Source organism: Monodon monoceros, unplaced genomic scaffold (genome assembly GCF_005190385.1).
Source record: "Monodon monoceros isolate NGI ecotype Baffin Bay Population unplaced genomic scaffold, NGI_Narwhal_1 Super_Scaffold_18, whole genome shotgun sequence".
Lineage (NCBI taxonomy): Eukaryota > Metazoa > Chordata > Mammalia > Artiodactyla > Monodontidae > Monodon > Monodon monoceros.
In genome coordinates this window covers 58,171,732-58,198,640 of record NW_021703774.1, presented here as the reverse complement: position 1 = coordinate 58,198,640, position 26,909 = coordinate 58,171,732, and the positions used below count along the sequence as shown (strand labels likewise).

General features: G+C 44.6%; 2 protein-coding genes across 3 annotated transcripts in view; one reads left to right on the top strand and one right to left on the bottom strand.

Moving 5' to 3' along the window:
* The first annotated feature begins 350 nt into the window (after positions 1-350).
* On the top strand, positions 351-25,745 carry ATP1B1 (ATPase Na+/K+ transporting subunit beta 1). The gene is made up of 6 exons (XM_029227186.1): positions 351-950; positions 5,675-5,803; positions 18,525-18,680; positions 20,420-20,604; positions 23,208-23,288; positions 24,293-25,745. The coding sequence occupies exons 1-6, from the start codon at positions 854-856 to the stop codon at positions 24,554-24,556; spliced, it is 912 nt and encodes a 303-aa protein (XP_029083019.1). The 5' UTR covers positions 351-853; the 3' UTR covers positions 24,557-25,745.
* Positions 25,553-26,909, bottom strand: part of NME7 (NME/NM23 family member 7) — a 258,169-nt gene continuing 256,812 nt past the window's right edge. For both annotated transcript variants that reach the window (XM_029227185.1, XM_029227184.1), the window contains exon 12: positions 25,553-25,840. In XM_029227185.1, the coding sequence (XP_029083018.1) occupies positions 25,808-25,840 (33 nt within the window). In that variant the 3' untranslated portion in view covers positions 25,553-25,807. The remainder of the gene's footprint in view (positions 25,841-26,909) is intronic.

Here is a 26,909-nt window from a genome sequence, read left to right as displayed (position 1 = left end):
TCAGGACAGCCGGGCCGGGGTCCCCGAGCGTCTGCCGGGCGCCGGGCGACGCAGGTGCCGGGCACCTCACTAAAGAAAGGGCGAGTATGCGCCCAGCCCGGAGGGAGGAGGGGGCTGCGTGTTGCTGCCGGGGCGCCGCTCGCCGTTCCCCCGGCCCCTCTCCGCGCCCCCGCTCTCCAGCCCGCCCCTCACGCCGCCGCTCCGGCTCCTTTGTGCCGGCCCCGCGCCCGCCCCTTCGAGCCCTAGGCCCCGCCCCTTCCGCGCCAGCGATTGGCCCGCCGGGCCGCTAGTGGGCGGGGCGCCCGGCCGCCTAGGCGCGGTATATAGTAAGGGTAGGGCATGCGCCCTCAGCCAATTTCTCGGCTCGTGGCTGGCCCCAGAGTCCTAGGCCCGCAGCCCGTTGGTCCGTCCTCTTGCCTCTGACTTTCTCCTGTCCCCTGCCTGTCTCTGCAGAGGTCACAGGAGGTGGGGGCCGAGCACGCGTCCCCGGCGGCAGCGGGAGCGGCAGCTGCGGGTTCGTGTAGCCCCCGAACCCCCCACGGGCAAGAGGAGCGCGTGGCGGACCAAAGAGAGCCCGCGAGCGGCCGTGAGCCCACCAATAGGTGCGGGGCTCGGAGCCGCCCAGCGTGCGCGGTCCCTCCCTCCTCTCTCCGCCCCCGCCCCCGCCGCCGCCTCCCCCTCCTGCCTCTGCTCCTCCACCGCGCGTCTGGCACTTTGAGAGCCGCAGCGGCAGCGGCGGGTGCATCCTGCGGAGAGCCAGGCCGTGGACGCCGACCGGCAGCCGGGGAGGACGCGAGGGCGCACGCCGCAGTCTCCCACCCTTAGTCCCCGCGGCAGCTGCTGACCCGCCACCATGGCCCGCGGAAAAGCCAAGGAGGAGGGCAGCTGGAAGAAATTCATCTGGAACTCGGAGAAGAAGGAGTTTTTGGGCAGAACCGGTGGCAGTTGGTGTAAGTACGGGGTCCGCAGCTCTGCTCCTAGCGCCTTGTCTTTCCTTGTAGGCGCATCCCCTGCGCAGGCTCTGCGGACCGCTCCGCACGCTGCGCGCTGGAGAGGACGGAGGGGGTCGGGTGGTGAGTGATGTTCAGATTGCGCCGGCCTGGGCTTGTCATCCTGTGCGGAATGCGGAGTCCCCGGGCTAGACGCGGGGTGGGGATAGGAGCGCGCCAGGTAGAGGGTTATGTATATTTTAGCGGTCTTGGTAATTTGCAGTCTATCGGAGCGTCGCTTGAGCTCTTCCGTCCTGGGAATGGTCAGGCTGTGGGAGACTAGATATGCCTCTCCCTATAGACATGTCTCAAGTCCTTAAAAATGAGATCTGAGGCTCTGAGAGAACCGCATGAGGGTAATCGGATCGAATGCAAGCGAGGTTGTGTATTATAGCAGCTTTCTTCTAGTCTAAATATGTACCTCAAAAGGCGGGTGTGGGAGGGCGGCGGTGATGGTGGCAGAATCCATACACTGCAGTATTTCGTAGCGATGCCCAGAGTTTCCCCCGATGACCTACCCTGGAGTCATCACAGCCCAGAAATGGCCCAGGAAGCTCCATGTCAGGACTTCGTTTCTGAGCCTTGGCCCCAAAACATGGCAAAGTCTGGTTGTTTTCAGTGTCTACAGAGAGATGCAGAATCAGTAGCTTGGGTTGATTACGGTGAAGGGTTAGTGTAAGAAATAAATAGCACAAAGGCAGAAGCAGGTTATCTTATAAGATTTTGGGCAGCCTGTTGCTTGGCTGGATAGACTTTTTTTTTCCCCCCATTGAAAATTAAATACTGACTTGTCTTCCACCTCTCTACACGGGAAGGGTGACATTTTTTTTTAAGGTCATTTTGAAGGGCAGAGTTGTAGGCAAATCTGTAACAGTCGTGACTGCTGGGGAGAGAGAGGGAGGGAACCCCCCTCCTGCATCACTGCCCCCTCCTTCTCTAATATCATCATCACCATCACCATCATCATCATAGACACCACGAGCACCACCACTGCAGCCACTAAGGGAGCCCTGGGTAGGTGCTGATGTGGTGCTCCTGATTGGAAGGATCTGTGAGCATCGGCAGGAGAATGAGTCAGGGAAATAATGCTTGGCTGACATTTTGAAACGGAAGAAGCTGGAATATACGATTTTTGTAGAGAAAAAAAAAATGCAGCCTGTAGTGGGTCTCTTTGATTGAAAAGTAAAGGGTTAATAATGCATCACATTTCAAGGTTAGTCAAGGTGAAACCTCATCCCATACCTGTGCTGAGAAGCATAGATATCCCTGAGCCATGTTAAATGTAGGTCTTTAAAGGGATGGCTTTTAGCTTGTATTCTATGTTTTGTTTTGGGAAGACTCTGTTCTTCAGTGGGATTACTGCCATAGTTTCTCACGCAGAAAGATAGCTCTCTGTGTTTTCTTAACGTGGAAGGAAAAGCCTGAAGAACTCTGGGTGTTTTGTAGGGTGAACAGCTCCTGGCCTGGGCCGTCTCCCAGCAACTCCTGGTAACTCGAGTGAGGCCTGAGGGGTGCACTGCAGAATGGGCCCTCTTCTCCCAGATTCACTGGAGGTTCCTACCACGATGATCTGACCCCAGCCTCGTCATGGGCCAGGGGCTGCATTGACCCCAGCCATATTGTAAAATTTGCCCTCTAGTGTTTTTCCCTCTCATAAAATGTCTTTCGTTCCTCATTCCATTTCCAGAATGATATTTATTTTAGAGGGTAAGGCAATATGAAACGGCTTGTTTTGTAAGCTGACATTTTATAAGGCAGCACCTCCGTATGAGAGAGACTGTGTTGATATTTGTGTCTTGATACCACATACAGCAAAGTGTTAATACACTGATTAATGAATGCAGACATCAGGACTGGTGCTCTTGTCTCATCTTTCCTTCCATTTTCCAAGATGCTGGGTTAAAAAATCTGGTTTTTATTTTGCACTAATATATTTACTCCTTTCTGGCAATGTAAGAAATGACAGAGCCTCTCACAGGCAGAGAGAGTGGCAGCAGCTGTGTCTCCTATGGAGAAAATGCCACCTTTCTAGTACTGGGCCCAACGTGGATGCCCTTGGGACCAGGGCAGGTTGCCCTTGGTTCAGTTCGCTTGTAGGTAGATTTTCACCAAGATGGACGCAGGAGCCTCGCCTGTCACCTGCTGGAGAAAGCGCAGCACACAAATCACCTGGTGCTTTCTATCTTTTTATTAAGTTAATACAGGTGTTGGTAGGTTTTTATGTCTACTGCTGGGCCCAGATGCCATTTTCTGTTCTGTCTGTGACCTTTTGAAGGGTACTCGTTCTTTGTTTGTTTGTTTCCTAACTGGAAAACCTCTATGTTACTTGTATTTTTTAAAAGGAAGAAACATTGCTTCAAAGGAAAAAAAGTCTCTAAAGTTTACCCTCTGTGCCACCCTGGCTGGTTGGTACAGTATGCCCAGCTTTTCTTTCTGAGCCTGTGTGTCGGTGAGCCCCCACTGCATAGGCCCTGCCACACCTGCGTCATCTACTCTAACCAAGTGACCTCACAGCACCAACGGGGGAACCTGTGCCAAGTAACGTCTCCGAGCAAAAGAGAAGAATCCCCCACTGCCCTTAGCGTATAGTGTCGGGCAGATAGGAAAGGCTGTATCTCCTTCAATTTAATCAGCGTGCTTGCAGAATGAGTTGTTTTTCTGTAATCATATTTGTATTTTAAATCGTAGCCTCAATTATGTATCTCCTCATGTTGTTAGAATTAGGTATCTGGAGTCCAAGGAATGAGTATAAAAGTGCTTCCGTGGTTAGGCAGAGAGCGCCAAGATGAGGTGAGGGCAGCAAAAAAGAGGATACAACAGTTCTCTTTCTGACCATGTTATACCAACTCTTGTACCTCTTAGGAGCATTCACTGGAAAATTTTTCCAGATCTCTTGACGTCACAGCCTTGCCATTTGCCTACTGCTGCCTGGATACAGAATGCAGCACTTAACCCTTGTCCTGCAGGGAAGCACTGATTGAGTTGGAGAGCTGTAGTTCTGGATTGCACAGTCTTTTCATTTTTCCTTATCTTTGCTTGTGTCTTTGCCCTTTTCCTTCTTTTCTTTTTTAATAGGGGAGAAAAAGGATTAAGCATTTTGGTGTGGTTTTATGTGTATTTGGCTTGTTTTAACAGCTCTAGAGTATGATTTTCCCCTGAACTATTTATTTGCTGATAGAAAAGTTGAGCTTTTAAATGTATGGAGAAGGCGAACCTGGCCGATTACAGCCACAGTGAACCCACTCCCTCCTGACCTCCCTCCCTCCCTCACACACACACACACACACACACACACGCTTACACTTCTTTTCAATGATGCTTTTGTTCTGTTGCTTTCTCCCAAGGACCCCAGCATGTAATGCAGGAGATCTGAACGTTTTGAGAAGTAAGCTGAAGCTTCCTTGTGCAGTCATGTTTCAGGTTTGATAACCCTACGGCTCACTGTTCCCACTGCTGCCTTCACATTGAGTGACTGGCACAGGGCTGCCCGGTGGTGCCTAGTACAGCCTGTTACTATGCGGCTAATTGGGGAGATAATCCCTGTAAACCAGTAACTGATAGCCTCATTCCAGTCCATGGGCTTCTCGGTTTGTTATTTATTTTTTTGGCTTTTGCAGCTCTTTCAGCCTCCATTCTGTTGTCCTGTGAACTAGGGGGAGAGGAAAATGCAGCTTATCAAGTCAGTCCTTAGTCTGAGGAGTCTAGTCAGAAGATGAAATAAAAATGTGCTTGCCATTTTTACTATAGCAGTTCCTTCCTTCCTTGTTGTTTTTTTTTTTTTTTTTTTCTTGTTTGGTGCCCCTGAAAGGAAAGACAATGTACTTGGTCAGGAGAGCTTCACTGGGTCTCAGTGTTCATTGCTCTTTCTCAGCATAAAAACTCACAGGTGTTTGAATGTTTGGAGAAGCAGCAGAGCCTGGATTGTAGTATTGAAACGTCAAAGGATAAGCAAGCAAAGAAAACATCAGTCTCTAAGGAAGTGTGTTGTCATATTTGAAATGCACTGCACAAGCACAGAAACACAGCCCTAGATTTTATTGATGATCTTCAGGACATTTTTTTTTAAAGGAACATTTATTTATTTATTTATTTTTTGTCTGTGTTGGGTCCTCGCTGGCTGCACGGGCTTTCTCTAGTTGCAGCGAGCGGGGGCTACTATTTGTTGCGGTGCTCAGGCTTCTCATTGTGGTGGCTTCTCGTTGCAGAGCACGGGCTCTAGGCATGTGGGTTTCAGTAGTTGTGGCATGCGGGCTCAGTAGTTGTGGCTCACGGGCTTAGTTGCTCCGCGGCATGCGGGATCTTCCCAGACCAGGGATCGAACCCATGTCCCCTGCGTTGGCAGGCAGATTCTTAACCACCGCACCACCAGGGAAGTCCTGTGACATTTTGTTTTTAATTTAGGGAATAAAATGATTTCCTATAAAGAACCTTACTTCTAATTGAATATTCATCCTACCCGGAATACACATGCACTATAATGGAGGGCTGCCCATCCCCCCGTTTTAACCCTACAGTCTGGGAACGAGATGTACTCTCTTGATCAATGTTGGAAAAGGAAGCTCTGAAGACACAGCTTGGAGGGGAAGCTGGGAAGGAAATGCATTCGTCTCTGGGAAGGTTTGCCTTTGCATTCTGAGCATGTGACTGCATCACAGCCTTTTTGTTTCTGTCTGTTCCCCTTGCAGTTAAGATCCTTCTGTTCTACGTAATATTTTATGGCTGCCTGGCTGGCATCTTCATCGGAACCATCCAAGTGATGTTGCTCACCATCAGTGAATTTAAGCCCACGTATCAGGACCGAGTGGCTCCACCAGGTAAAATAAACGTGAATAAGTTCAGTTTTTCTGGAGGTAAAAGGAGCGTGACTTTTTCAATTGCGAAAACATTCTTCTGAAAATTGTCTATCGTGTGGTCTTAAACCCAGCCTAGGAAGGAAAAATCGGGACTTCTGTCTGTTGCAGCCAGCTCTCCTACCTGCACTGCAGGCAAAGCTCCTAGGGTTGCAGGCATCTTATTTTCCCAGCTCTGCTGGGAGCGAGGAGAGCCCTGGTCCTCTACCCAGCCTGCCACTCACGGCCTCTGTGACTCCCAACCACGGCCTTGCTCTCCTCGTCCCTCCCACCCAAGGGCTTTGTTAGTGGGATCATTACGGGGCCTTTCCAGCTCTCACGCACATTTTTCACTTGCTTCAGGGGCCTATGACTCAGATAAATCCTATAAAAAACCGATCTGGCTCCCTCTTTTTTTTTTTTTTTTTTTTTTTGTGGTACACGGGCCTCTCACTGCTGTGGCCTCTCCTGTTGCGGAGCACAGACTCCTGACGCGCAGGCTTAACGGCCATGGCTCACGGGCCCAGCCGCTCCGCAGCATGTAGGATCCTCCCAGACCGGGGCACAAACCCATGTCCCCTGCATCGGCAGGCGGACTCTCAACCACTGCGCCACCAGGGAAGTCCTGGCTCCCGTTTTTAAAGGTTAATTTATTTTTAGGGATGATGAGAAGCTCTGAAATGGCCACCCGCTCCCAGGGAGACGAGCCCTGACTTCAGGGGTCCATTCTTCCACCTGCTATTCACAGGCAACTTGACCTTGAACAAAGGCACTCTCTCTTTTCACTTCTCAATATATATGCCTGATTGTTTAATAAGGAGTCTTATTTATTGGCTTTCTGGGCCCCCTTTGCAGGTTAACTGTCTCCTTTAGCTCTGAAAACTTGGGGCAACAAAGAGGTTATCATAGAGGAATGCAAACTGCCGCATGAGTGCCCTGCAGTGATGTGGGTGCTGTCACTGTTGAGTGACCTGCCCTGTACGCGTGCATGTCCACGCTGGTCACTAAACCCTGGGGAGACCCACTGCCCTCATGCCTGACGCTGACAGAAGGACAAGACAGCAGCCACAACCGATTGTTCTGTTTGTGATTGTACTGTCTGGCTCATCTAAAAGTCTTTGTCGGGACCTGGAGAGAGGAAATGTTGCATAACTTCCGGGTTCTCACATTGTCAGTGACCTTGAGGCTGCCTGCCGCTGGGGGTGGCAATGACGCGTCCCCTCTACACTTTCCCTGGGCAACGGTTTAGTAACAGCTGTACTGAGGTGACAATCTCGAGGCTCTTTTCATGGGACTGAGCAGCCTTGATCAGGCGCGGCCGCCAGTCACAGCCTTGTCGTGTCCGCCTCTTCCTTGGGCATGAGAAAGTCCCTGGGAAGAAAATCTTCAGAATATGGAGATGGAAAACACTGGTTTTTAGCCCCAAGTCATGTAGTCCTCTACTGTAAGAGAACCCCTAAATATTTCCAGATAAATTTAGATCTAGGGGATTTTGGAAGTGAAAAAAAGAGAACATGTAAGTATATAAAATGCTTAATAATATTCCAGTTTCCAGCAACTGTTTCCTAAAAGAGGTGGGTCTATGGAAAGGTTGAAGCAAGAATTCTGGTTGGTACAGTGAAACGTAGGATCTTAAGTAAACATGTTGGAATCTGGCTTTTGTGATAGTAAAGCATGGTGTGTCTTTTCATGTTCACTTTTTTTTTTTTTAATTAATTTATTTTTTGGCTGCATTGGGTCTTCGTTGCAGTGTGCGGGCTTCTCATTGCAGTGGTTTCTCTTTTTTTTAAATATATTTTTAATAAATTTATTTATTTATTTTTAGTTATGGCTGTGTTGGGTCTTTGTTGTTGCATGTGGACTTTCTCTAATTGCGTTGAGCAGGGTCTACTCTTCGCTGCAGTGCGTGGACTTCTTATTGCGGTGGCTTCTCTTGTTGCAGAGCACAGGCTCTAGGCGCGCGGGCTTCAGTAGTTGTGGCACACGGGCTCGGTAGTTGTGGCTCGCGGGCTGTAGAGTGCAGGCTCAGTAGTGGTGGCGCACGGGCTTAGTTGCTCCGCGGCATGTGGGATCTTCCTGTACCGGGGCTCGAACCTGTGTCCTCTGCGTTGGCAGGCGGATTCTTAACCACTACGCCACCAGGGATGTCCCTCACGTTCACTTCTGCTAGAGTTTTTATGGTAGCATTAGTCATAATTTAAATTTGTGTAGACCTTTTATTTTTTTCTCTTTTTTTGCCATTTAAAAGCTAATTTTCAATCATGATGCCATTTTCTAATAATTCTTATACTCGAAGTCAAAGGCAACCCCAAAGTCAAGCATTTTCTTTAATTTCCTAGATTTAAAAACTAGTCCTTGACTAGTTTGACTTTGGGGTATCAGTCTTTTTTAATAAAATTAAAAATATTCTTCATGTTCTCTGCAGAAAGGGAAGTTTCACTTTCAAAAAGAAATAGCCAAAGAGCTGGACCTTTTAAGTAAGGGCTTGTAAATGACCTTGCCTGGAAAATCTACTGGCCGAGGTGCCTTCTCTCCGTTTCCCTCCCTCCCCTTCCTTCCAGCCCCTTCCTAAAAGACACATTCTGAGTACCTATATTTAGTGTCCTCACAGCAGTTGGACTGACCTGACAAACCGTCACTTCTCCAAAGGAATGCTCGTGGCTCATCTTGGAAATATGCATTCCTGTCCTTTGGTCTGAGTCACAGGAAAAGTGCTTCCTCAGTCCTCCATCCTCCCTGCCCTGTCCCTCGGGTTCTTTGTCACTTCTCTGTCTCTCCTTTTCATCATCCCCTCACCCATCACCTTGACAGGAGAGTCTAGGTCAAGCCCCCTTTTACCCTCGCCTTTCCAAGGGACGTGGCATTAATTTGAAAATGATAGTGGCCTTTGAACCGGGAGGCCAGGTCGGCAGAGCACTTGCTGCGAAGAAGGGCAGCCCGTGGACTCTCCCTGAGTGCTCTGAGGGACCCTCCTGAGCCCTCCTCCTGGCATCTTTCAGAGCAGATCTTAAGAATTTGTATTTTTGGTGGGCAGTAACTATTTCTTCAGGCCGCGAACTGAAGGAATATATGGAAGGATACCCTGGCAATTTTTTGACTTCAACTTAATATCTCTAAGCCTGTATTTTCATGACAGTTAAAGGGAGAAAAGTGTATATTTAAGTCAAGTGGACCTAGTGAGAGTGAAAGAGCTGGTCCATCATTTAAAGATATAAAGACTTAATAATGCTATTATTAACTAAACTTGAGTCATGAATACAAACCTGGCCAGACTGGGTTTTGACTGCCCTTTTCACACTGGAATACCTAGTAATCAGATCTCTTCTAAATAACATGTGTGAATGTGGTCAAATTAAGCAGTGGCAATTGTGCGGTGCATTTGGGTCGATACGTCTGTAACAATGGACAAGATGCTGGGCTAAACCCAGAAGTCTCAGAGTAAGGACCAAATCATCAAATGGGAGAAAAATGTAAGAAAAAATGGATGACATATACGGTTTCTTGCCCTGAGCAGTGGTGGCCATCACTGCTTATAATGTCTTACAGAGTTGTGTTGCTATGAGATATTGGAACAGATCTGCCTGCTCAACCTGGAAGGCAAGGGCTACGGAGGTTTTATGTCGAAACATATTAATTTGCTATTTTTGTGGGTCAGAAATGGTTACGTGTTGGCAATTTCACATTGCCTAAGCTAAATATGAAAGCAGCCCCTGAGGTCCTAAGCCACGACACAGAGGTTCCCAGTAAAATTGACCTGAGAATGACAAGCAGGGGCTGTGGAGCTGGACACAATCCCACCATTCTACACAGTACTTAACTTCACTGAGCCTCAATTTTCTGATCTATACAATGGGAATAATACCTGTAAGGGTTAAAAGAGATGAGAAATATCTGTAAGGTGAATAGTACTTTATAGTTGCAAACCTAGTGGCATTAGGTGGCATTATTAACAGCCACCTCTATTTTTATAGCCCTGTCATTTCACTGGAAGCATCAGTTTCTTCTTTTTGGATATTGAATTCAGTATTTCCAGGCTTTGGATGATATAACAGAGATGCTTTGACACTTAGATTTTCATGAAGGTAGTAGACTCTTAGCTGTCCATGAAAAGTGTTCGGGAGAAGTTGGGTTAGGAAACATGTTGAAGAAAAATGTTCAAGTGACATTGTGTTGCTTCTGTAATCTCTCCCTCTAAAACACCCACATTTGTTGGATTAGCCCCTGCCAAGCTTTCCTCCCTGAGGGACCCTCTTAGGAAAGTCCTCAGCGGTTGGTCAGTGGCATCTCTTCTCACCACGTTAACGGTGCTGGATCTGGAGAGAGACATGGGTGTCAGCATGCTAGAGAGGGCAGGAGGCACGCGAGCGTCCCCGCTCCCCCTCCCCGCCCACGGTCACGCTCACGAGGCCCCGTCCCTGGTTTGACCGTGCACTTTTCACTGCCTGGCCAGTGGTGTAATGGAAGAGTCTCCTCTTCCATCCCTGCTGCTCACAGAGCCACAGTGGGATGAGCCAAAGTGTGTGTGTCAGTCAGGGGGTCCAGGGAGAGTCCCAGCTGCCTTACTTCCTGGTAAGCAGGTATGAATATGTGGACTCTTCTCTTCCTGTTAAGTTGTGGACAGGTTTTTTGTTTTGCTTTGAAGTAAAGATGGCTCAGTGCCGGAAGAATTCTTTTTTTTTTTTTTTTTTTTGCTGTACGCGGGCCTCTCACTGTTGTGACCTCTCCCGTTGCGGAGCACAGGCTCCGGACGCGCAGGCTCAGCGGCCATGGCTCACGGGCCCAGCCGCTCCGCGGCATGTGGGATCCTCCCAGACCGGGGCACAAACCCGCGTCCCCTGCATCGGCAGGCGGACTCCCAACCACTGCGCCACCAGGGAAGCCCAATAATTCATTTTTAAAAGGTCATATTTACCGTGAGATGGTAACCGGCATCAAGGCAGAAGAATAAACAGGGTGGGAAGACCGGCAGCCCACACTGCCACCACCAGCAGACTCCATTTCATCTTGATTGGCAGAGGGAAACATCTTGTCTTCAAATCCATTAAGACAGAAGGCACTGTAATTCCAATCTCATCGTATTGGGTTGGCCACAAAAGTTCATTTGGGTTTTTCCGTAACATCTTTGAGAAGTCATCATATCGAGCTCAGAATCGCTTAATTTTTTTTTTCAAGCTACATTACATCCATGTTACTCTCTTTCACTTAAATTTCAGAGAGGCAATTGGACATATTTGGCTTCCTTATGCTTCAGAGGAATTGTTCCTTCAAAGTGCCAACAAGGTGTTTTTCAGCTATTTTGTTAGATTCCATTGATCTGTGAGCTGACACGATAAATATGTGATGCCCTCCAGGCCCGCCTGGCGCTCTGTTTCCTCTCCTCTCCTCCCTCCCTCAGATGGGTCCTGCCAACCTACTCCCAGAGTTTAAGGCTGTGGATGAGCTGGCATTGGTGGCGCTAGGATTTCTGGAAGCTACTGCCCAGAGTGGTAGTTTGGTAAAGGGTTGAGAGCAGCAAACTCCAAGTTCCCTTCCTCGGTGAGCCTCACTGTTTGGCCTCCACAACTCACCCACTTCTTCATGTCTAAAGACAAGGCTACAACTAATAAGTTAGCTCGGGTACACAGGAAGTCTACTAATTAACTTAAAACTGTTCTTGGAGCCACACAAAAAATGTGTCTTCGTTCATATGCTCATTTTAGATGAGTGAGCAGAGCAGAGCCCTGTGATGAATAGGACCAGGTAATAAATTTCATGCAGAGATGGGGGTGGGTGTAGGGGGAGATGGATCTGTGAAGCTTCACGTAGGGTTTTTCTGCTGCGCTCACTTGGGGGAAGGGCTCGGGGAGGACGGCAGTGGAAAGAGCACCAGCCTCACGGCCTCCATGTCTATCTCCATGTCTGTGGTACAATACCTTGGGTGGCACTTGGTGTCTGTGCTTGTTCAGCGCTCTCATTCTAGTGATCTCAGGACTCTAGAGCCTATCTGACACAGACAAGATGAGAGGGAAGCTGGGGAGATGAAGGGGAGCGGGGAGGTGTCACCTAGTGGCTTCCAACCAGAAAAGTATCTTTCCCCACATACACACATGAATAGACATCATCAAATATCCTGGATAACATGGTGTCTTGTTTTGGGATAGTATTGGTCACTTAGCAAATTTTATATCTCAAGTCAAAATACTATGTGTGCTTGTTTTTCAGTATGGCCTTGGATAAAAAAGCATAATTAACGTAAAATAGTAGGATTTGACTATTATATTTTCCCATTATAAAAGGGGTTGTCATTTATCTTGGGAACAAGCACAATAACGAGCTATACAAAATATCAAAGATATGTCCCCGTGAAATTCTGTGCACATCTAAGATAGAGCCCTTGAACTAAATAATTCTCTCTCTGCTCGCCTGAAGATGATCATATAACTACAGGAAAAAAACTCTGATGATAAAGGGTAATTCCATAAACAGAGAAGGGCCTTCAACCAGTGTGCATGGCATTCAGCTTAGGAGAAAAGATTTCCATACACTAAGGGTTGCTGAACATCCAAATAGGCTGTAGCGAAAGTCCAGCAACCCATCTTTCTAAGAGTTTTCTTCAAAAAGAGCAGCTTCTTGAGGGTTTGGGAGGGTAGATGTGACCCTGCCTGGAGGTAGGGGGGTTGACGTCAGCTGATCCCAGGCCACAGTCGAAAGCTGAACCTGAGGCAGAAGGTGAGGCTTAGGCTACCGGTTTCCAGAAGGTACAGTGGTGCCTTTTTTCCTGTGCTCTCCCTGTATTTTATTAGGTAAACTGATATTAATCATGCAGGGGTAAAATAAAAATTAAAAACAGCAGTCAAAACCCATAAATATCTTAGTGGCACTTGAGGGGGTAAAATTTGTGTGTGGGTATGTGTGTATGTATGTGTGTATATATGTATATATGTGTGCCTAGAAATGTATGACTGTGTGTATAAAATCACACACCCCCAGCTTTTTTTTTTAATTGAAAATTACTTTTCCGCTTGGAATGTACAGGAGACACATGATATATATGTACTGTGTGCATGGCTACCTCTATAAGCTTTTCTTTGCCTCCTGGAGGTTTCTGTGGAGAATGATACCTGTTTAGAGTATTTGGCCTAGTGATTTATTGGATGTAGTAAATGACAGGTACAAGCAGCTGTGCTTTGGGATTCCCTTTGAGTAACTGCTAGAAGGTTAAAATGAATGCATTCTAGTTTCAGTACTTCAGACTCACAAGTAGATGGAGAAATTATAAGCCTGCTAACATTATAAACCTAATTGGAAGCAAAATACTTCTTTCTTAATGAAAAGCCTTTCTTTTCTCTTTCCTTTCCCTTCCTCTTTTACTTGCCCTGACCCCTCCTGCTATGAACACCTACTAAAGCCGAAGATTGAGTGTTTTCCTTATTTGTTTCTCAGGAGATGGGGAACCAAGGAGAGGCCAGTGTAACTCAAAAGCAAATGCAGGGGCTTCCCTGGTGGCGCAGTGGTTGAGAGTCCACCTGCCGATGCAGGGGACACGGGTTCATGCCCCGGTCCGGGAAGATCCCACATGCCGCGGAGCGGCTGGGCCCGTGAGCCATGGCCGCTGAGCCTGTGCATCCGGAGCCTGTGCTCCGCAGCGGGAGAGGCCACAAGAGTGAGAGGCCCGCCTACAGCAAAAAAAAAAAAAGCAAATGCAGAGCCAAAGGGTTTTTGTTTGTTTGTTTAATTATTATTTTAACTTCAAATCTTATGTTAAGCTGACATACTCATTAAAAACCAAATATTAAAATTTCACATATCCAGATTCTCATTTCAGTCTTTCAGGTGGCTTTATTTGATAATAATCAATCTGTAATTTAAGGCAAATGGTCAGATCAGGGCAAAGCTGCACAGAACTCAGCGTGGTTAATGTCGGTTCAAGTTCAGAAGACTGGAGAAGCAAAAGGTTAGATCTGTTTCCTGGAATATAATTTGAAACTACAAGCTAGTGATTGGGTGTTCTGCTATCTTTGGCCTCTGGGAGTTACCACTGCAAACAAAGCTCGGCCTTATCCAGAGCTATAACTAAGGACTGTTAAGGAGTGAGCAGTGTGGAGAGGGACAGCTGAAAGTATCTGACCTAGTGTGAAAACAACTAATGAGAAGGCCAGTCAGCAAGATGGGATTTGTGTGTCCTTGGAGAGGGTCAGGCTTGAGGAATTTGCCTGTGGACTCAAGATAATAAAGAAGTTGCCAAATCCAATCCTAATTCTTTCTATCCCTTTTTTCCATTAGTCTGATAATGTAAAGTAAATGGTTTAAAGGATTTAGATATCAGGTCAAGGGTCCTTCATCTGCCTCTTTTAAGTATCTAATTGCTTTAGGGAAATGACTAGGACTTTTCTTAATGTTTTAGAGAAAGTCTCATCAGAGATTTTAAGATTATCCAGAACAGAACGGTCCCGGGGGATTGATCTCTGATAGCTTCCAGGAAGAGGAATTCTCAGGCCAGTAGGTTCTGGACAAAGAAAAGAGAGGAGGCAGAGACGGTGGGTGAAAGAGTGAGGGACCTTCAGAAATGTGAGGGGGGGCTGAAGAGCAACAGCCACCCTGGACTGTGGGGCGGCCTCCTGGATATTTGTGTATTATTTATGTACGTGCTCCATACGTGAGGGTTTAGCGAGAGAAGCTGATTGCATGACCTCAACCCAAATGGTTCATGTTTTTCTGGATAAGCAACATTTAGATCAGAAGTTAGGTATCTTAAAAGGATAGTCACTAAGGCTTATATTAGTTCAGAGATCCTTCAGAGATTCCAGAGGGAAACTTTACAGAAGAGAGCGAGACACGGCCGAGCTCCCTGAGTTGACCCATCATTCCTGGGCTCCCGTTGCCAAGGTTGTCATGTCACTGAAAATGCAAAGGATGGGGCAGAGACTTTGGCCCAAGGTCTAATCCAGCTGGGCAAATCACAGGATTGTAAGACCCAATGCTTAACTGTCCATTTCACCTCTTGCATTCTCAGTTTCACCAGTTTCTGATGCTTGTCTGTACAGAACACAGTAGAGATTCTTCAAGTGTGCGTGATCTGCTTTTCTCTCATGTGGTAACATAGAGGCTTGACAGGGCTTAGATCATAAGCCAACTCTCTGAAGGATTTGGGCTCTTGGAAACTGGTAGACACAAGACCAACTGTGTATAACATTTTTCTGGGCCAGTGGGTACCACTGTGCATGTAATAATAATATCTATATTTCCGTTAGTCTGCTGAAGAATTCACTCACTAGCAGTACCCTTTTGGTAGTAAAGGGCCCACAGCACTGAGTGAAAGGAGCTAATGCCTGGGGTCTCCCACGTGTCACGTGGTCTCTTTAATAGTGGAGACCCTGCACTTGGCATTGGGAAGGGATGAAAAGCACGCCACAGAATCCCACCTCCTCTTGTTGCTTTCCTTTTCTCTCTGGGAGAATCTGAGAAGTACATCACTCATCCTCACACACACATCCGGGAGATAGAACAGCCGCTGGAAGAGGGATGCAGAAGCGGCCAGAAAGTGAGAGGCGGACTGCTGGGGAGGAGAGCTGAAGCCAGGCCAGAGGGAACACTGACCTGTGTGACCCTCACCTTGTCATTTAGGTCCTACCGTGTTTACTCTCAGTGTGACCTTCTAGGGTCACCTTCCTCTTTTTAACCTGTTGGGTGAGATGCTCCAAATCTCACACCAGGCTCACTGATGTTTTGTTAGCATTTTCTTTTTTGCTGCGTCACCTGCTCTGCAGATGGACCATGGCTGGCATGACTGTAACTCATCACACTGATGTCCCTGCCATCAGCCAGACGGTCCTTCCCCACCTTCTTCCTACCTGAAGATTAGGCGAGACTGCTCTTTGGCTTCTGACAGTTGCTCTCATCTTCTTCACGCTTCATCTGTCTACCGCTCTCCCGCCTTCTCCTTCCCAAGCCTGAAAAGTTTAACCCTTGGCTCATAGATCTTCTCTTAGTCCATTTCTGCCCACCACCTTCGCCACCAGGGTCGAGGCAAACCTCCTGCCTGACAAATTCAAAGGCATTTGCCTCTGAGTTCTCTGGCTGCCTTGTGCACTGCCTTTCTCTGTGGCCCCTCGCATGTGAATGCCCCTCAAAGCTCTGTTCTCTCCTGACTCCAGGGTTACTCTGGGAGAACATACCATCCCCCTGAGTTCTGTTAACCTCTGGCTCTGGGACTGTCTCTGCACTTCCCCAGGTCCAAGCAAGTCACCTTGACTTAAATGTCTTGTTTACAACCCAAACCAGCGATGACCCTCCTTCCCAGACGTTGCACATTTCAGCATTTCAGCCCGGGAAGCCCTATTTACCCTACTAGCTCAGGCAGGAAATCCCAGTGAAAGCTTCTCCTGACCTCTGTTTGTTTTACTTTGTTTATGTTTGCACGTATCTATCATCTTTATCATGTGGCCTCTTTGTACCATAAATAATCACAGTGCCAGTTTTCTAACTAAATAATGTAGAAAAACATTTTTTAGGGTATATTTAAATTGCTTAAGTCATACAGTTTTCTACGGTTTGTGAGCATCATAAAAAAATGTTTTAATTGTAGTAACCTTTATTTTTAACTGAAGATTTTCTGCTACTTCCTCTCTGACTCATTTCCATCACTGTTGACAGCTTTTTTCCCCCTGAAATTCTTCAGGTTCTCCATCACCCTTTCCGAGATGATTCTTTTAAATTTTTTTTTTTTTTTTTTTTTCCGGTACGCGGGCCTCTCACTGTTGTGGCCTCTCCTGTTGCGGCCTCGCCTGTTGCGGAGCACAGGCTCCGGACGCGCAGGCTCAGCGGCCATGGCTCACGGGCTCAGCCGCTCCGCGGCATGTAGGATCTTCCCGGACCGGGGCACGAACCCGTGTCCCCTGCATTGGCAGGCAGACTCTCAACCACTGCGCCACCAGGGAAGCCCCCGAGGTGATTCTTAACGTCACTGGTAGTTTGTCTCGGGCATCCTCTCTGCCTGGCTCCAGACCCTCACGTTCCTTGTCTTCATCTCCCATCGTCTCCATTCCTCTAGGGAACTGCAAGCACAGAAGAACTTGCCCATTCAGCCTCCTGAGCTGGCCCCCCCTCCCCTCATTATTTAACTGATTTTGAAGCTCAAAGCCATCCTTAATGACGAGAAAAAATAATGGCCATTTAGCCCAGGCCCTACTGGAGTCTGGTCTCACTCTGGTTATCACTTCCACTTTGATTAGGTCATTATCTTCATACCCACCTCACGACTGCCACCCTCAGGTTCTAATTCTCTAAAGCAGTGGTTCTCAAACCAAGGGTGCTTAAGGATCTCTTTAAGCTTGTTAAGCAGAGATTCCCAAGTCCCACCCTTAGAGATGGGGATCTGGCAGGTCCGGAGTGCAGTCTGCCAGGCTGCGTGTTTAACAAGCCCCTAGGTGAGTGATGGAGGTAGTACCCTGAAGGGCTGTGATGATGAGGCCCCTTTCATGCCCAACACAAAGAGGGCTGGTCTGGGAGTGGGGATTCAAATAGGGTTGCCAGATGAGCAAATAAAAATACAGGAGGCCCAATTAAATTTGAACTTCAGATAAACCATGAATAATTTATGTAAGTATGTCCTGAATTTTACACGAGAGATACTTATATAAAAATTTTTTCATGGTTTATCTGAAATTCAAATTTCACCATGCATTTTATATTTTATCTGGCCGTCCTGGAATAGAATGCCGTTGTGATTGGCTCTCCACCCACTATCTTGCACAGTGCTGTGTAGTGTCGTTCAAATATCTATTTGGGAAGTCTTGTGAATGACAGAGGCTTTTAGAAGTTAAAGAATCTAAAAGTCCATTGAAGAGTGGAAATCCAAGGTACACATACCCTGGCTGGCACTTGACTTTCTCAGAATAACCACTTATGTTTGGAATGGAAAGCAGGAGTAGTAACTGCACATAAATTGCATATTCCTCCAGTTTAGGTGAAAAGATCCAAAGAAACGTCTCTACTGAGTAGTCTTGAGTCTGTAGCATTTTCAGCGGTCATAAGTTAATTGATTAAAAGGAGTATGGAAGACGATGTCTGTGCTCAGTCTTACGTACAGTTAGAAAAGGAAAAGCCACCTGCGTGAGATGCTTGCTAGCAGTGCGCAGGGGAGGACTAGAAAGATAACAGGCTTTAGAGTACCACGTGCTTGGGTTAGAATTCCGGTTCCACCACTTCCTCTGTGATCTTGGGTCAGGTACTTAACCTTCCTGTGCAAGAAGTGTTTTCATTCATAAAAAACAGATATGCTTATCATGAAACGTTGCTGGGGAACCTAAATGACATCTGATATCAAGACATAGTCATTGGTACTTACGTATTTAACCTAAATACCGGAGAAAGGATTTCACAGGAGAGAGAATTTATTTATTTATTTATTTTTATTTTTTTTTTTGCGGTACGCGGGGCTCTCCCGTTGCGGAGCACAGGCTCCGGACATGCTGGGCCCAGCCGCTCCGCGGCATGTGGGATCTTCCCGGACCGGGGCACGAACCCGTGTCCCCTGCATCGGCAGGTGGACTCTCAACCACTGTGCCACCAGGGAAGCCCGGGAGAGAGAATTTAAACTATTCTTTTTAGTCAGATGGGATTAGCAAAGTATGTGTTATACGTGGAGAGTCAGCTTTTGAAGTATCTTGGTTGACTACCTTCCCACTCATGACTTTTCTGTGTTTTTCTAACTTTCTTCCTGCTCTAGGATTAACACAGATTCCTCAGATCCAAAAGACTGAAATTGCCTTTCGTCCTAACGATCCCAAGAGCTATGAGGCATACGTGCTGAACATAGTTAGGTTCCTGGAGAAGTACAAAGATTCGGCCCAGAAGGATGATATGATTTTTGAAGATTGTGGCAGTAAGTAGACATATTTTGGATGTTTGTGGTTGGTTAATTCTGATTTCCTGTTTCTATTGTTACTTAATGATTGAAAGATACTCCTGAAATAATTAAAAGATTGAACTCTGGCCATACTGAGAGGATAGTTTTTTTGTTGTGTTTTGTTTTTAAAGCAGGAACACTTTATGGGTTAGGCTTGGATACAATGAAATAAACAGTATAGCCTCAAGTATTACTTTTACCTGTATTTGAAAGGTGTCTTACTTTTGAACACTCCCAAATATCTCTGTTTTTACTACTCAGACGCAAAGACCACAGTTACAGATTTGATTCTCTTACATCCATTGATTTTGAGAAATACAATTGCTTGTATTTCCAGATTTCTGCCCCCCTCCCTCCCCATCAAACCCCTGGCCCCTACAGAAGAGTTCACAGGACCTTCTGTCACCAAAATGAACCTTTGGTGTGATTAGCTATAACCACACTGATACCGATGGAGGAGGGTTTATGGTCAGGGTATATTTTAGAGACCCTGGCCGGGATGGATAATGAAATATGTCTTAGGCAGCTCATCATATGGATAAGGGAATGACTGATGAATGTAAACAATGGCTCTTAGTTTCATTAAGCGATTGACAGAATGCACATCTTCCTCCTTGCTACCTGGAGTGCGAATTTCCCAGCCTTGTTGTCACGCCTACCAAAACAAGATGCCGCTCTGAGTTACCAGGTGATACCAGTTTTTCTGATTCAGTTCAAGCATTTATCACCTCCAGTTCTTTAAATGGCAGACCGTTGTGTAATATGGGGTGAATTGCCATTTTAAGTCATTTTGAAAAGATTTAGTGATTTAAAAGAAACTCTTTCACTAAATTTTTCTCATTAGAATTTAAATGAGGTTTTCATCTTACTTTGTAGTAATTAAAAGGCCCATATGATAGATACTTAGAGTGAATCACTTCTCAGGAGATGGACTGAATTGAGGCACTTTATCTGAAGGGAAAATAGTTAGTTTGTGGACTTAAAAATATGTATATAATTTATGGTATTTGCATCCATTTCCTGCAGGATGCTTTAATCTTGAATTCTGTTCTCATGTATTCTTTCTCTGGCTTTGAAATAAAAAATGCAACAATACAATTTCTCACTTGAACAAATGCTTATAAGAACTCAGTGTTAAAAGACAAAAACTCAAAAAGAAATTTTTTTAAACCTTGAACGGTGGTTGAAAAGGAAAAACAATTCCTTCCTACTCCCTTTTTACTGTTTAACATGTTAATTAGAGGCATAGCTCCGAGAGATCCCGACCATGAAACTTCCAGTTCTGAAAATTACTGGCAGTCCTTTTGTGCTCTAATTATAACGTCCCTGTTATTGAGCTGAGCTGATGTCGACCTGTGCAAATGATGCTACTCCTGAAGAGAGATCCAGTTTCCTTTCAGTCTTCTAATTAGTGGAGTCATCCATTATTTAAAGAAAGAGATATCGGCAGAGACCCCACATCACGTGCTGCTCATCGAGCACTGTGAAGCTTTGGTACTGGCTATTGCTTTTGGTAAAATACCTTTTTAAGGTCAGTGGAGAGAGGAGAGATGGCTTGCTGGAAATCCTGTCTTAATTCAGGTGATATAATACATTAAGTGCAGGATAGCCCCGTCTTAGAATAAGTCATTGTGACAAGGAAGAGAGCCCTGTCCTTTCTCAGTGGTGCTCAGGGAATTGTTGGTACAATGTGAAAATGGCGTTTGCATTTTCAGATGTGCCCAGCGAACTCAAAGAGCGAGGAGAATTTAACAACGAAAGAGGAGAGCGAAAAGTCTGCAGGTTCAAGCTTGAATGGTTGGGAAATTGCTCTGGAATAAATGATGAAACTTACGGCTACAAAGAGGGCAAACCATGTGTCATTATAAAGCTCAACCGAGTTTTGGGCTTCAAACCTAAGGCAAGTAATATTTTAAATCATAGAATTTAGATGAGCCATTCACAATTCGATGTAGTCCTTAATTGGTATGAAGAGAGACCCTAACAGACGTTTAAAGGATACTCAGTGACAGTGTTGAAGCCTGATCAGTAGAGTAACACTGAAAAACCTCTGTGGCCACCTTGGAATTCTTAGGGTTAGGTCATTAATCTCATTTCCTAAAGTTAGAGAAATTCTGTGTGGCAAAGCCAAATTCTGAAGTAAGTCCTGTGGCCCTGTTCTGGATTTCTATTATGTAATTCTATAACGTAAACTCTTTAAAAGTAAAAAAGAGAAAAAGATGTCTTTAAATTTAAAACCTATCTGAACTGTAGGAGCCACAGTATTTAAAAAAAAAAAAAAATCTCGTAATCTGAAATAATTACCTGGTCATCAGAAAAAATGTTTTTTTGTTTTTTTTTCTGAATGAAGATTCCGTTAGAACTTCTAATTCAAAATTAGAAGTTGAATACTGTCTAGGTTGAACTTTTATAACCATGCCATTGGCTTTTGCCATTATTGCAACTTATAATGGGTAAATACTACTAGAGATCATTGAAAAATTGCAAATTGCCTTCGCTCACCATTTGGTGGGATGGTAGCAATTCTTTAAAATTAGAAGAAAAAATTGTATGGGTGTTATCTCTGTTTTTATAAGACTGCTTATTTCATTCTTCCCCCCAGCTCATGAAGTAAAAAATGCTGTCCTTTTCTCTTAAGCGTGGATTCTTACAGAAGATTTCTCCCATTTGCTCATGAGAGCATTGCCATTAAGAGGGTAGTTTTTGGTTCCGATAGGAATTGACTGCAGTATACAGTTATATGAACAAACTTACTTCATTTCTGGAATCTGGCTCTTTTGTTCATTAACTTTCTATTATATGCTCTTTATTTCTGCAATGCTTGTTACCCATGAATAATATTTTCAAAAGAAAGTCAATGTAGAGATGAAAAGTTTTATTAACATAACTGAAGGATACATCAAAACTCCTTTACTGCCACCAGAGGCAAAAATGGATGAGTGGGTGCATGGATGTTTGCCTGGCTGGCTTGTTGGATCTCCTACAGAAATTAATGTACCTCTCAACAGAATTTTAATCTTCGTTCCACGTAGACTAGGAGGTAATCGAAGAAAAATGGTGAAAGCCATTATGTCACACTTAGAGTTGATATTCATATTGCTAGGAAATTCTTCACCAAGATAAACAAGCTATTTGGCAATGAAAGGGATTGGTGCAGTGTATCCAAAGGACTAATCGTGATCTTTGCTCTCCAAATCCCTCACTTTTGATAATTCCTTTTCATAGACATTGAATGATATTTGTCCCCCACAGAGTCTGTTGTGATTCACATCTCTTCCCATATTTATAAAGATATTCTGTTAAAGTGATGAATTCAGCTACTCTTTCTTTTCAGTCTTTGTTTTTTTTTTTTCCTTTGGATTCCTCTTGGTTATCCATTGCCACTTTCTGATTCAGCCCCGCATCCCAAATCCCCAACTCTTTCGTTGTTGGAATTACAGAGATTACAGTACTCCACATCTCACTTGATGTGCCCGTTCCCTCACTCCCTGAGGATAGATTCTGGTAACTTCTTTATCAATGTGTATTTTCTCTTCATATTTTTAAAGATAAATCTATTGCTGGCAGAAAGTTCCAAGAATCAAATCTAGATGATCATTTTCTTATATTCCAAAAGAAAGAGCAGTACCAAAAATAGTCCTTTACTGATATAGAGAATTGTGCATTTTATCTGACTTTGATTAGGCTATGTATGTGTTACATCTCATGTCAGGACTCACATACTCTGCTGATGTGAGTAAGCAAGTGACTGTCTGTCTTCCAGGGGGTAGATGTCCATCGCTCTTCTCCTGAGATGGATTTGAGCCAGGGATCTAGGAAGGCAGGCCCTGGATATTTCACTACAGCAGTAATTTTCAACGTGTACTATGGGTCCCTTCGATGGAGTCACCCCTTCACAAGACCCCTTCATTGAGGGCAATGCCACTTTAATCTATTTTACATGCTGGACTTGCCCAACAAAACTGGGACTTAAATGACAGGGCCTCCACTGGAGATTTAAAAAAGAAGAAAAAAGGAAAAAAAAAAAAAGAAAAGGAAAGCTTACTTGAAGAAGGCATGCTTGAGGGAGAAGGACGGCATTATTTATTCATGGCTTGGGAGGAAAGCCCAAGTTTTATAAAAACAGAAATGTCAACCAACCTTTCCATCTAATTATAATCTTAGCAAATGAGAAGAGAGCATTATTTCTGAGTTGGCTCTTATTTTTCAGTGTCCTTGAATAAAGCTTCTAATGGGTTGCCATTAGAAGTTCCATTTAGTACTGGGCTACACATCACAGCTTAATTGTAGTGGTCACAAAACTTGGGCATTTATTTTCAAGAAAATCACAGCATGACCTTTCCTAGATTGGTTAGGAGAGTCATTCATTCTGCTGTCCTCAAGTGTTTGGTTATTATTTCAATTGACCAAAGTGTACTTGTTTGGGCTACAAGCTAGTTTTATTTTTCAGAAGTTAAAGGAATTATTTACAAACTTATTGACCAACATGGATTTTATTTTTAGCCTCCCAAGAATGAGTCCTTGGATACTTACCCAGTGATGAAGTATAATCCATATGTCCTGCCTGTTCAGTGCACTGGCAAGGTAAGGAGACCTTTAGAGTTACTGAGGGTGGGGCAGGAGAGAGGGGAGAATGAATGAGATTGTTTTAAATTAGAGGTAAAACTTTAACATGGGAAATAAGAAGCACTGCTTCCAGGAATCAGTCTCAGCCGATTGAATTGTAGCTACACTGGGTAAAACTTCTTAAAAGAACAGAAAGATGTAACAAGAATAAAAACATCTGTCAGTTTCTCCAACTGGAACAAGAAACCGAAATATCTGAATTTAATCAGTTGGAATATTGGTTTACAGAACTGAGAGGTGAACTAGCCCACATGAGTGCTTCTCTGGCTCACATGGTGTGTCAAAAACTTGAGGCCAACGTTTTTTGTTTTTTTTTAAAATAATTTTACATTGAAAAATTGCTTCTGGCTTTTCTTTAAAAAGAATATTGAAATATTAAGGTAACCATCAATGTGTATTCCCTTTAAATCTGAAGACAGGTACCTGATGGATTGTTTAGAGAGAGAAGCAGAATAAAGAAAGGGAAATCTCCAAACAGTTCAAATTTATGTTGGCACCAAGAAAGGAAATGGACACAAGAAAATGAAAGGCAAATAGTTAAACTTTTGGAGGTAATGTCATTGAAAAGATCCACTGGGCCAACACTGAAGAGTTTCTTTCAGTGCTGGCCCTACTTCTAGGAGGTTGTGTTGGCTTGAAGAAAGGCTTAGTTGGCTTTTGCCGCAGTTTCCCATTTGTACAGTGAGGAAAGCCTCCTTTTAGTGACCATTTCTCAAGGCTACTAAGGATTAGGCTGAGTGTGTCTCTTCCTCTCGTGGGAGATGCGGTTCCCGTATCCTCCAGTGGTTAGTGCTCACCTCCTCCCGCGAGGGGATTGAGCTGGCATGTCCGCGGATGACCCACTTCCTCCAGCAGTAGCTTGCAGACTCCTTTGTGGGACTGAGAGTCTCATTTGTATGTGAGTACAAATCGTCCTCCAGGATGTGAGCCCTGAAAAATCTCATTTCCTCTCTGGTTTCCAGCGAGACGAAGATAAGGAGAAAATTGGAACCGTGGAGTATTTTGGACTGGGCAGCTACCCTGGTTTCCCGCTGCAGTATTATCCCTACTACGGCAAGCTCCTGCAGCCCAAGTACCTGCAGCCCCTGCTGGCTGTACAGTTCACCAACCTCACCATGGACACGGAAATCCGCATAGAGTGTAAGGCGTATGGTGAGAACATTGGGTACAGTGAGAAAGACCGTTTTCAGGGACGCTTTGACGTAAAAATTGAAGTTAAGAGCTGATCACAAGCACAGATCTTTCCCACTAGCCATTTAAAAAAGTTAAAAAAGATACAAAAACCTACTAGTCTTGAACAAACCGTAATACGTATGGGACCTACACTTAATCTATATGCTTTACACTAGCTTTCTGCATTTAATAGGTTAGAATGTAAATTTAAAGTGTAGCAATAGCAACAAAATATTTATTCTACTGTAAATGACAAAAGGAAAATAAAAATTGAGCCTTGGGACGTGCCCATTTTTACTGTAAATTATGATTCCATAACTGACTTATAGTAAGCAGTGTTTCTGGCCCCTAAGTATTGCTGCCTTGTGTATTTTATTTAGTGTACAGTACTCTCGGTGCACACACTCTGGTCATTTTTCAAGCCATGTTTTATCGTATCTGTTTTCTACTTAACGTGAGCAAAGTTTGCTGTCCAAGGTGTACATATTCAATGGGAATAAAACTGGCATGGTACTTTATTTTTCCTTTTTGGGTTTGGCTCTTTCAAAGATGATAATGGCCCATCGATGAGCATTTTTAACACACTCCATAGTCTTTCCCTGTGGTGTTTGTTAGGTCTTTATTATTATTATTATTATTATTTTTCCTGGGTCTGGGTTGCGGGGGTGGGGTGGGCTGTTATGGGGGAACTGCCCTTTAAATTTTAAGTGACACTACAGAAACACACACAAAGGTGATGGGTTGTGTTGTGCTTTGTACTGAATGCTGTCCTGACTCCTCTTCCCCTGTCCTCCAGTCTGTTCTGAAGCCGTGTGTGAGATCTGGAGCGCCCGTCACTTTGGCTAGTGATTGATAGGGCTGATTAATTTGCTTTGTACATTTTCTTTCACTTTCCTTTTTTCCTTCCTCTGGAGGCATCACCTGCTGGTGCTGTGTCTTTATGAATGTTTTAACCATTTTCATGGTGGAAGAATTTTATATTTATGCAGTTGTACAATTTTATTTTTTTCTGCGAGAAAAAGTGTAATGTATGAAATAAACCAAAGTCACTTGTTTGAAAATAAATCTTTATTTTGGACTTTATAAAAAGCAATGCAGTACCCCATAGACTGGTGTTAAATGTTGTCTGCAGTGCAAAATCCATGTTCTAACATATGTCATAATTGCCAGGAGTACAGTGCTCTTGTTGATCTTGTATTCAGTCAGGTTAAAACAATGGACAATAAAAGAATGAACACATTCCTCATGTGTGATTCACTCTTGTCTAAACACCACAACCTGTGACTTCTTTACTTTCTACACTGCTAGTTATCCAAGATCTTGAAGAAATACTGAACCTGAAAGACAAACACGTGATTTCATTAGTTCACATGGAAGTTCAGGCTTTTCTACCCGACAGAGGCCAAGAGCTGGGTCAGGACTCTGAAGACCAAGGTGCACACCTCCTCCCAGTGAGACAGCCAGGTTAGTTGGAGGCAGAGGCTCCATCAGCGAAGTTTTAAAGTTCAAGTTTAGAAATATTTTGCAGTGATACTCAGTTTAGAAAACATGAAATTTTGGTTCCTGCTAGCGCTTCACGAGATATGGTTGTTAGTAGTTCAGTTAAAAAAAAAAAAAAATGAGGTTAGCAATCAAAAAATGGACAGAAGAACTAAATAGACATTTCTCCAAAGAAGACATACAGATGGCCAAGAGGCACATGAAAAGCTGCTCAACATCACTAATTATTAGAGAAATGCAAATCAAAACTACAATGAGGTATCACCTCACACCGGTTAGAATGGGCAGCATCAGAAAATCTACAAACAACAAATGCTGGAGAGGGTGTGGAGAAAAGGGAACCCTCTTGCACTGTTGGTGGAAATGTAAATTGATACAGCCACTATGGAGAACAGTATGGAGGTTCCTTAAAAAACTAAAAATAGAGTTGCCATGTGATCCAGCAGTCCCACAGCTGGGCATATATCCTGACAAAGCTGTAATTTGAAAATACACATGCCCCCATATGTTCACAGCAGCACTATTCACAATAGCCAAGACATGGAAACAACCTAAATGTCCATCGAGGATGAATGAATAAAGAAAATGTAGTATATATACAAATGGAATATTACTCAGCCATAAAAAAGAACACAATAATGCCATTTGCGCAACATGAATGGACCTAGAGATGATCATACTAAGTGAAGGTAAGTCAAAGACAAATATCATATCACATATGTAGAATCTAAAATAGGACATGAATGAGCTTACCTACAAAACAAACAGACTCACAGACATAGAGAACAGACTTGCGGTTGCCAAGGGGTGGCAGGGTGGGGGAGGGATGGATTGGGAGTTTAGGATTAACGGATGCAAACTATTACATACAGAATAACACTGTATAGCAGAAGGAACTATATTCAA

Excerpts from the sequence above, each read along its gene's own strand:
- ATP1B1 (XM_029227186.1), top strand. The coding sequence starts at position 854 with ATGGCCCGCGGAAAAGCCAAGGAGGAGGGCAGCTGGAAGAAATTCATC. Across the intron at positions 951-5,674 it reads CAGAACCGGTGGCAGTTGGT|TTAAGATCCTTCTGTTCTAC; the intron begins GTAAGTACGGGG and ends TTCCCCTTGCAG. Across the intron at positions 20,605-23,207 it reads TTTTGGGCTTCAAACCTAAG|CCTCCCAAGAATGAGTCCTT; the intron begins GCAAGTAATATT and ends TTTTATTTTTAG.